The sequence below is a fragment of the Bactrocera tryoni genome, chromosome 2, assembly GCF_016617805.1.
Source record: "Bactrocera tryoni isolate S06 chromosome 2, CSIRO_BtryS06_freeze2, whole genome shotgun sequence".
Classification (NCBI taxonomy): Eukaryota; Metazoa; Arthropoda; class Insecta; order Diptera; family Tephritidae; genus Bactrocera; species Bactrocera tryoni.
This window is the reverse complement of record NC_052500.1, coordinates 37,918,405-37,929,052: the sequence shown is the minus strand read 5'-3', so window position 1 is coordinate 37,929,052 and position 10,648 is coordinate 37,918,405. Positions and strand designations below refer to the sequence as shown.

General features: G+C 37.9%; 1 protein-coding gene across 1 annotated transcript; it reads right to left on the bottom strand.

Moving 5' to 3' along the window:
• Positions 1-7,565: 7,565 nt before the first annotated feature.
• LOC120769489 (aurora kinase B) lies at positions 7,566-10,446 on the bottom strand. Its single transcript, XM_040096519.1, has 5 exons — positions 10,235-10,446; positions 9,983-10,174; positions 9,635-9,928; positions 9,343-9,574; positions 7,566-7,791 (listed from the first exon to the last, which is right to left on the bottom strand). The coding sequence occupies exons 1-5, from the start codon at positions 10,366-10,368 to the stop codon at positions 7,660-7,662; spliced, it is 984 nt and encodes a 327-aa protein (XP_039952453.1). The 5' UTR covers positions 10,369-10,446; the 3' UTR covers positions 7,566-7,659.
• Between the last annotated feature and the right edge of the window lie 202 nt (positions 10,447-10,648).

The following is a 10,648-nucleotide window of genomic DNA, read 5'->3' as shown; positions in this document are numbered from 1 at the left end:
TTACTCTTTCTTATAAAGATCATTGTAAATATTCGTTTCGATACGGGCACTGTGCCAAACTCATTTCAAACTCTATCAAATGACCTTACCATGCTGCAGCGAAAAGGAGTATTCATGCCTTCCCAATATCACCAATCAAAGAAATTTTAAAAGAATCCAGGATACCAGCTATTTTGCAAGGGACCACACATAACACCCTATTAGTCATTCCAAATTTGCTTCTATACAGAAAAGAGTTAACACTCATTAATATAAATGTCCACGCAGATACAACGAACCTTCAATCATTATGAGTTGTCCAACCTTTTCCACACAACTCGAGATAATTACGAGCCCTACAGTGGTTGAAAGAAACTATTTAACCCTATAGAGGTGATTGGGAGATTATATTTACGGACGTTTCCACTTCATTTGTTTTGACAAAAGATATCGGTGTCACCATAGCTGCTTTTATTTTACCCTGTTGTTATTTTAACGGTTTCTCAATCCCCGTTAGGATGGGAGGCCCAGGAAACGTGCTGTTTCGAGGGAGTCGGACTAAAGGGAAAAGGGTGTTAGATGAGTAGGGTTGGCAGGGCATATAAAGAGGTAGTCAGTGTCATGCTGAGACTCGTTGCATGCAGGACATACTTTGGATATGTCGGGGTCTATTCTGGATAGGTAGGAGTTTAATCTGCTACAATATCCAGAACGAAGTTGCGCTAGGGTCACTCGCTAGGTTCTCGCGGCAACTCGAGGTCTTCGTCTGAGATGAGTGGTGGTTTGACTCCAAGAACGCCATTCACGGAAAGGGTAGAACTACGTTAGGAATTTTGTTCTATTATTTCGTTTTTATAGGTTCAAAATCAAAAGTTATAGAGATGTCTCGAAAAACATTATACATACTTATATGCTTTGTAGGGAAAGAGCTGAAAGCGCTATGGAAAAAAAGCTTCAAGAAATGATGAAGTGTCCAGAAGGCGAATTTAAAACTTTAAGTAATGATTTAAAGTATTTCACATGGGATTTAAAAAAGAAATGAGCATTGTTCAGTTATATTGAAGAAAGATTTGTCAAAACCACGAAGAATGGCTTAATGCTTCCATTTTAGTACACAACTGGACGCCGAATACTAACTCTGGGCGTCCAAGCATACAATTCCAAAAGTTGTCTGATCGTAGTAAACGCCGGAAAACTAAAGACCTTCGCGAGCAGATACCTGTCCAGGAGCTTACTTACGCAGCTAGCGTTAGTCAAAGGATGTCAGGTAATGCTGCTGCGTCTAAACTTATAATAGACGTAACTTCTACACCTACAAAAGCCATAAAATACAAAAAAATAATAGAAGCTCAGAAGACAAAAATAAAAAAGTACACTCATGCTGAAGCCTTACAAATCTTTGTTGAAGGTGGCTTTACAAGAAAACAGTGGGAGTTATTACACGAATCATACAAGGGTATTTTTCCTTGTTATCCGCTTATTAGAGAAGCAAAGAAAAGCTGTTATCCACAACAAGATTCAATACGAGTTACAGAGAGATGTGCTCCAAGATTTACTCGACCCCACTACTATAAGGCTATGTCTTTATACTAGGGACGTTCTTCAAAACTGCACGGTAGCCGAATTAGAGAATCTTGAACTTATTTCAAAATGGGGTTGCGGTGGTTCACATCGAGTTGTATATCAATAAAAATACTCGCTCTTTAGCTCTTCTGACGATGACGACTCCAACATATTTCAGAGTTCATTGGTTCCCTTCAGGTTGCAGTCACATATAGGTGACACCAAAAAAGTTCTGTGGCAAAATCCTACACCTTCATCTATTCGTTTCTCCCGACCAATTCGAATCCGATTTCTGCATGAAACTGTCAATGTCACAAAAGAAGAGATATAATACGTAGAGAATCAGGCAAAACGATTGCTGGTGACCAAAATACCCAATACAATACGAGATATTTTCGTGCGACATACATTGCTTCCAACAATGGTTGACGCAAAAGTTTGCAATGCGGCTACCGATACCACTTCTACCATGAGATGTTTCATATGTGGGAAAACGTCAAAAAGTTTCAATAACTTTGGAAGTATTAATGAGGAAGATCCCAAATCATTAAAATTTGGTTTGTCAATTCTCCACGCTAGAATCCGTTTATTTGAAACCATATTACACCTTGCTTATAAACTTCCTTTGAAGAAATGGCAAGTCCGAACCACAGAAGAGAAAAAACTTGTGAAAGAAAATAAGGAAAGAATCCAAAAAGCATACAGGGAAAGGACTGGACTATTAATAGACATGCCAAAAGCTGATTTCGGAAATTCTAATTCGGGTAACACATCTCGAAGATTCTTCAGCGATCCAGATTTAACTGCTGAAATTACAGAAATAAAAAAAGATTTCATAATCAAACTTAAGGTCCTTCTAGAAGCAATGTCATCTGGCTATAAAATTGATGTAATGAAATTTCAAATATTTTGCAAAGATACAGCAAAAATGTACGTAGAGAACTACTCCTAGCATCCAATGACGCCCACTCTTCATAAAATACTTGCACATGGCCCAACAATCATAAAATACGCTATCTTACCTATCGGTCAGCTATCAGAAGAGGCAGTGGAGGCTCGAAACAAGCATTATTGTCTATATCGACAAGACTTTGCAAGAAAATTTTCACGTGTTCAGTGCAACCAAGATGTTTTAAGCAGGCTTCTTCTCACATCTGATCCATTTTTAAGTTGTCAGCGAAAACGTCAACGAAGCTAAAGCCAACCGTTCTTGAGTGAAACTATAAAGCTCTTCGAGTCACAGGAACCAGAGGTCCACGTCGACATTGAAACAGGGTTGCCTGAACATTTTGATGAATCAGAAGAGGCTTTGTAACAACGCACACGAGGGAATTCTTATTTTTTTATTATAATTTTATTTTATCATTTTATTTTAATATATATTCAACATAAAATGTTCGGTTGCACCCGAAATTAGCCCTTCCTTACTTGTTTTATTTTAATATATTGCATTATTATATTCAATCATGCATTTTCATTCAGAAAATCACTTAAAATAATTTGGTCCGGTTTTTGAGGGTAAATGCTCTTATGTGCGTCGGTTAACACATCGCTTGGTTTTGTCTACCGAAGGGTGCAGTGTAAGCTGCCGGCTAATTTTTTCGGTGATCTAGCCCCGTTGGATGGAGTCATGTGTAGAAGTTCACGCAAGTGAGGAAAGTTCTGATCGCCATTCACTTGGGAGTGGCCAGAAACGATCATTTTACACATGGTTTAAGCAGCTCACTACTTCCGGTCTTTGACCAAGTATCCTCTGGGTAGCCTAAGGACATCCTTCGAAGGCGAGCTAAAGTGAGAAGACGAAACATCCCCTACATAGGTACCAATGAAAAAGACAAAACAGCGTCGGATGAGAGACCCCCCTTTTGATCCCCAATCGATGACGATGGAGCAGACGTTCCATTGCTCGACCATGAAGAAGTTCGAATAGCAATTACCCGCCTAAAGAACAACAAAGCGGCGGGGGCCGATGGATTACCGGCCGAGCTATTCAAATACGGCGGCGAAGAACTGATAAGGAGCATGCATCAGCTTCTTTGTAAAATATGGTCGGACAAAAGCATGCCCAACGATTGGAATTTAAGTGTGCAATGCCCAATCCATAAAAAAGGTGACCCCACAATCTGCGCCAACTACCGTGGGATTAGCCTCCTCAACATCGCATATAAGGTTCTATCGAGCGTATTGTGTGAAAGATTAAAGCTAACCGTCAACAAACTGATTGGACCTTATCAGTGTGGCTTCAGACCTGGAAAGTCAACAACCGACCAGATATTTACCATGCGCCAAATCTTGGAAAAGACTCGTGAAAGAAGAATCGACACACACCACCTCTTTGTCGATTTCAAAGCTGCTTTCGACAGCACGAAAAGGAGCTGCCTTTAAGCCGCGATGTCTGAATTTGGTATCCCCGCAAAACTAATACGGCTGTGTAAACTGACGTTGAGTAACACCAAAAGCTCCGTCAAGATCGGGAAGGACCTCTCCGAGCCGTTCGATACCAAACGAGGTGTCAGACAAGGCGATTCCCTATCGTGTGACTTTTTCAACCTGCTCCTGGAGAAAATAGTTCGAGCTACAGAACTTAATCGAGCAGGTAGAATATTTTATAAGAGTGTACACCCGCGCCGTTAGTTCTACTTTCTCCGGGCTGGACAAGGAAGCACAGAAAATGGGTCTGGCAATGAACGAGGGCAAAACGAAATATCTCCTGTCATCAAACAAACAGTCGTCGCACTCGCGACTTGGCTCTCACGTCATTGTTGACAGTCATAACTTTGAAGTTGTAGATAATTTCGTCTATTTAGGAACCAGTATTAACACCACCAATCCAACGCAGGATTGCTCTTGCCAACAGGTGCTACTTCGGACTGAGTAGGCAATTGAAAAGTAAAGTCCTCTCTCGACGAACAAAAACCAAACTCTATAAGTCGCTCATAATTCCCGTCCTGCTATATGGTGCAGAGGCTTGGGCGATGACAGCAACCGATGAGTCGACGTTGCGAGTTTTCGAGAGAAAAATTCTGCCTAAGATTTTTGGTCCTTTGCGCATTGGCCACGGCGAATGTCGCATTCGATGGAACGATGAGCTGTACGAGATGTACGACGACATTGACATAGTTCAGCGAATTAAAAGACTGCGGCTACGCTGGCTAGGTCATGTTGTCCGGATGGATGAAAACACTTCAGCTCTGAAAGTATTCGACGCAGTACCCGCCGGGGGAAGCAGAGGAAGAGTAAGAACTCCACTCCGTTGGAAGGACCAAGTGGAGAAGGACCTGGCTTCGCTTGGAATATCCAATCGGCTATAATCGCGTAAGCGGTGTCTACGCCAATTAAGAAGAAGAAGAACACTGTTTGGATCGGTAAGTGTTAATCTGTGTTGTTTTACCCTCGTACTGTTCGGTATTTACAGCTGCCATATTGGAAGCAGTTTGCTTTGCCTCTAAGATTGAACAGAAAAAAAAGAAACTATTATTTGCAGCGACAGTGATGCCATTTTAACCAAGCGTTTTGCTTGATGAAATAAAAAACCTTATTTCTCAATACAACAACATAATCAAAATTATGTGGATACCTGCACACGCTGGGATTCAAGGAAATGAAATGGCTGACAAACGAGCGAAAGAAACAAACAAAGAACCTCTGCATACATATGTAAGTATACTTTACACAATTGATATTAAGAATTAATTTAAACAACACATCACCGATCGTAGTCTAAACGATTGGAGCCACTACAATCCCTACTATAAACGTCCTAACCCATCTCCTACATAATTAAAAAAAAAAAAAAACAATTCTGCTAAATTTAGTGGAATTCCCATTTTGTGCATACAAGCAAATTTGAAATGTGTCCAAATTTTGTGAACTATTAATGCAAGCATACGTGATTGGTAAATACATATTTTTAGGCATATTTGTTTTTCCAATTTTAGATTAAATTAAAAATATGCATTTTTTTCTTTAATTACTTGTGTAAATACACCCTATACCATATTCATATGTTATAACCAGGGATAATGGGATGCCCAACTTATACCAGTGTGAGAGCGCCTCAAAATAAGCGTTTTTTATACATTTTCCATTATGGCCAGATCGAACAAAATAAGAATTTTTGGGCATTTTAAATTAAAACACCCAACATTTATTACGATTGCAAATTACTATATACTGGACTTTTAATATATGACGAAACTACTTAAATCCTTTTTTATGATTTTATGGTATATTAAAACAACTGACTTTTGATTTTTCAATACTTAATAAGGTGAATTAAGCCTGTTAGTTCTCAATTATTAAATGTTTTTAATCATTTGTAATTGAAAATTAATGCTACTATGCATCAAATTGCAAAACATTTCATGAAATATACTTAAATTTCGCATTTTCTTGGATTTTCATTGTTTTAAATTTTGATTAGCGATCTTGAACAGCGGCAACAAATTCTTCCGTTCACATATATTTTTGGTATAATTTCACTCTGGCCGTTCCAGTCATTCCAATTACAAAACGTCAAAACCTACCCAATCCAGTCAACTGTCAAAGTTCGGTAGGTGAGCGGTTCTCACATTTCCAGTGACAGGAGAGTTGGGCAACTCTTTATCTCTGACGAAATATCTACTGTCATTAAACAAACAGTCCTCTAAAGTCCTATCTTGACGAACATAAACCAAACTCTACAAGTCCCTCATGATTCCCGTCCTGTTATATGGTGCAGGGGCTTGGACGATGACTACAATTGATGAGTCGACGTTGCGAGTTTTCGAGAGAAAGGTTCTGCGAAAGATTTATGGTCCTTTGCGCATTGGCCACGGTGAATACCGCATTCGATGGAGAGATGAGCTGTATGAGATATACGACGACTACTAGCCAGCCTAGCCATGTCGTCCGAATGGATGAAAAGACTCCAGCTGTGAAAGACCTCCACTCCGTTGGAAACACCAGGTCCTTGGCTACACTTGGAATCTCCAATTGGCGCCAAACAGCGAAAAGGAAGAACGATTGACGCGCTGTTGTAAACTCGGCTATAACTGTGTATGTGGTGTCTAAGCCAATAAAGAAGTATGTTAAATTGCTAATCAAAAATCATCTCTGGTTGGGGATCTCTGATGGAAACCTTATAACGCAGAATAACTAAGCAGGACTTGGTTTCTTGGACCGCAATTTTCAATACGTCTACCTCGTTATCATCTGAGCCTTATTTAGGAGTCCGGTCCAGTTAATTTGTAGCAGTCGAAGGGGCAAGCGAGTTGCGTGATTGTTGCAGTACAACCAAAAAGGGCGGTTTTCGCACTGTGGTGTTGTTTGGCAATGCCACTATAGGGTGCTGCGGGGCATTTTGCCTGATTGGATATGATGTTCCGAAGCATGGCAATTTGACCCATGGAGCTGGGTCAGACCATAGGAAGAAGGGTGTTCGTTGGGCATGCAAAGAGCTCGTTAGTGTAACAAACTGTTTTTGTTTATCATCGCCTCCTCGCCTACAAACAGCGAATAGCGGCAACAAAAGCCTCCTCATAAGTAGCGGCTCTTAATTTACTAAAAACTACAAACAAATTGGCAAAAACTCAGTAATTTAAATGATTCCTTAGATTGAAAACATGATTTAAAACAGTAAACATTTATTTTGCATAAGAGCGTAGAGTTATGTGTATAAATTAACCCTCACCTCTATGTGCTGTTGTCCAGGTTTTTTTTAAATTAATTCTCAGTTAAACTTTTCGAATCCAAAAACTTTTATTCAACACTATGTGCTGTTGTTAAAGTCTGGATTAGAACTAAGACTTAAAAATAGGAGCCATACCTGATTTCCATACGCTTGGCACAATTTAACTGCACCTGCTGTTGTTGTTGTCGGTTAGACAACAGGTGAATCGCTGCTAACGCGCTGAAGTTGTAGTAGCGAAGAGTTTGCCAGTTGATGGGAAAATGCTGACGCGGACTATTCCCGCGCTTACTGGCTGGCGTGGGGTAGTTCTAAGAACGCTACAGTGGGCAGACTAGCAGACTAATGTGTTAACTTAGATTCATACCTTTTTGTGAACATTTTTATTACTAAATTCATTTCAAGAGCTACATCTTATTAGATAAAAAATACAAAGATAAAGAAAAACTTTATTCTAAAGCTTTTTCACGCCTCATTTTCTCTTCTAAGTAAGCGTTTCTTATAGCCATATTTTCCTTGACCCAATGATGTTTCATAACCTCCACGAGTGTAATGCGTCCATTATTCGATTTTCGTAACAACTGAAATCATAAAATTAAAATTAAAATAATTGCCATAACTGCTTTTACCTCACTTTTTGTAATGTACAACCTTAAGGGATCGTCTCAGTGTGAACCTCCGAAGAATCACTGATTTTCGCGATTTTTTTTAAATGAAATTAACTAATCAGTCCGTGCTTTTATAAATAAATACATTCATTACGAATACAAAATTATTTTTTATGTTTATTTATTGGGTACATAATAGTTAAATAAAGGATCGAAATTACTCGTAAAAATACTGTCCACGATTGCGCCCGCAATTTTGGTCTAAAACAAAATTTCCAAAAAATTATTAATCTGTAGGAAAGTGGCTATCGCGCTATGGAAACGTTTTTTGTTTTTTTTTTTTGACAAAATGGCGGCAGTTTGAACAAAAAGTATCGATTTTTGCCCTTTTTTCGACAGTTTTTCGTAGAAAAAAATAGGAAGATTTCAAAAAAATTAAAGCTTCCATAACGCGATAGCGAATGACGTTAAAAATGTGCTCCCCAAATTGGAACTATATACCTTCAAAACTCTTCCTTTGAGAGTGGAAACCGTTTTGAAAAACACCATCCTGAGAAAAACTTTTTGTTCAAACCGCCGCCTTTTTGCCAAATTTCTAAAGAAACAGATTAATAATCTTTGTGAAATTTTTGTTTTAGACCAAAATTGCGCCCGCGATCGTGGACATCGTACAGGACCTCCTTTTTTACGTGTCATTTCAACAATTTATTTAACGGATTATAATCCGGTTCCGTTCCTGTTACTTGGATCCGACTGTCATGGGAACGGTTCTAAATCTTTTTTTTTTCAGATCATGTCGGCCTCGCTGTGTTGATTATCGATCTGAGACATCTTGTTATAATTCGTAGCCAGGTTTTCTGGTGGAATTTCGCTTAGCCCCCATATACTTAATACATACATATAAGGATTTTTACAAATCCGCTTGATACGTCAGTTATCTCAAAAATTAATGCATTAGTTCAGACTTTCCCTATTTTAATGAAATTAAATGGTCATGTTTTCCTAGATAAGTGATCTAACATTGAATTTGAAAACTTGGTCTATACCATGCCCTAAGCCGTATATTCTAAACTTAATTATTTCCGAATTTCTGGTTGGGCTGCTACTGGTTTAACCAATATCTTAAATATAGTCCCTTTGGGTTGAGTTTTTTATATATCTTTCATTTCAGTAAAATTTCGACCCGTTAAAATATAAAAAGTATGCCCATCCTATTATACGTGAATAAGATAGCAAATCTGATTGTAAATCATTTACAGATTTCAAAATAAAACTATATCAAAAAAGATGATATTTCTGGGCAAATTGCCAGAGTATATAATGTTCGTTTAAATTGGAACTGAGCCCATCTATACTTAATAGATTATACAACACATTATCTACCAATGCATATAAATTAAGCCCTTACACAATGTTGATATTGAGTTTATGTCCTATTATAATTAACTTTTTATAGCAAATTAATGGATTATAAACTTATGTATTAAATAGAAACATTGATTATATTAAATTGTAATTTCTTACCTTTGATATTAGATCCTTTGCCCCAGAACTCATATGCGAAGGATAATAAACTTCCAGACGTCTAATTTTCTCGTAAGTTTTTTCATTATCGTTCGACTCGAAAGGCGCACAGCCGACTAAAAACTCATAGCATAAAATTCCTAAACACCAATGATCAACAGAATGATCATATATGTGACCATCTACCATTTCTGGTGGTAAATAATCCAAAGTGCCGCATAACGTTTTACGCCTGTCCATAAGATATAAATAAAAACTTAGCTAAAACAGATTATTGTTGGAGGAAACTTACTTATTAGATATAGTGTGTGCGGACCATCCAAAATCGGCTAGTTTGACATCGTCTGATGATGTTAACAAAATATTTTCCGGTTTCAAGTCACGATGTATAACATTATTCAAATGACAATACTCAAGAGCGTCGGCTACCTGGTAAGTGTATTTAGCTGCTCGTGGTTCTTCAAAGCGACGCTGTGGCGAATTGCGCAAATGTTTATACAATTCACCTTCAGAAGCGATTTCAAGAGCAAGATATATTCGGCTGTCATCATGAAACCAAGTCAGTAATCTCAATATATTTGGATGTCTGTCGAAGATATTAATTATTTATAAATAAAATAACAGTGAAGAATATGCTCACTTCAATCTTGTTTGTATTTCAATTTCACGAAGAACTTGTCGCTGTACATTTCCCTTTTCTAGCTCCGCTTTAAACATTACCTTCATAGCTACTATAAAGTTTGATGTTCGTTCACGAGCTAAATATACGCGACCAAACTTTCCACGCCCTAAGGGAGCTCCCATTTCAAAGTCTCGCGTACTCCATTGGTAACTGTATAAAATTAATAAAAAAAATATTCTAACGAGACAGGATAGAAATTAGTTCACTTACGGCTGTCCATATGCAGGATGCTGCATCATTTTTAACGACATTGACTGAATGTGTTGTTGATACTCTTCTGGTACATCTTTTATCAATTTTGTCAACTCAGTGCGATTCGGTGGTTTCTTTTGTAATTTGTTCATTTCAAAATACTTGTCTGTTTATGTAAACACTTTGTAATAAAAAATGCTCAATGCAAGCGCTACATTCGTTTAAAAATTTCAAAATGAAAGTAAACGTCAAAATGCATAAAAAGTAATGCCAAGTTTTAGATAAACAATTCTGCCATTTGTGAATTAAACCGCGCTCACATTAAGCAATTCGGTATTGAATTGGAGTGAAAAAATTGTCTATAGTTTAATTAAATTTTACATGTTGCTCTGCCAGATGGAAGTAAAATTTTGACATGTGAAATTCGAAATA

What these genes read in the sequence shown, in the direction of transcription:
- LOC120769489 (XM_040096519.1), bottom strand. Translation starts at nt 10,368, where the DNA reads ATGAACAAATTACAAAAGAAACCACCGAATCGCACTGAGTTGACAAAA. An exon ending in GCACACACTATATCTAATAA is followed by an intron (nt 9,575 to 9,634) that starts GTAAGTTTCCTC and finishes TCTTATGGACAG; the next exon opens with GCGTAAAACGTTATGCGGCA. An exon ending in CAAAGGATCTAATATCAAAG is followed by an intron (nt 7,792 to 9,342) that starts GTAAGAAATTAC and finishes TTATGATTTCAG; the next exon opens with TTGTTACGAAAATCGAATAA.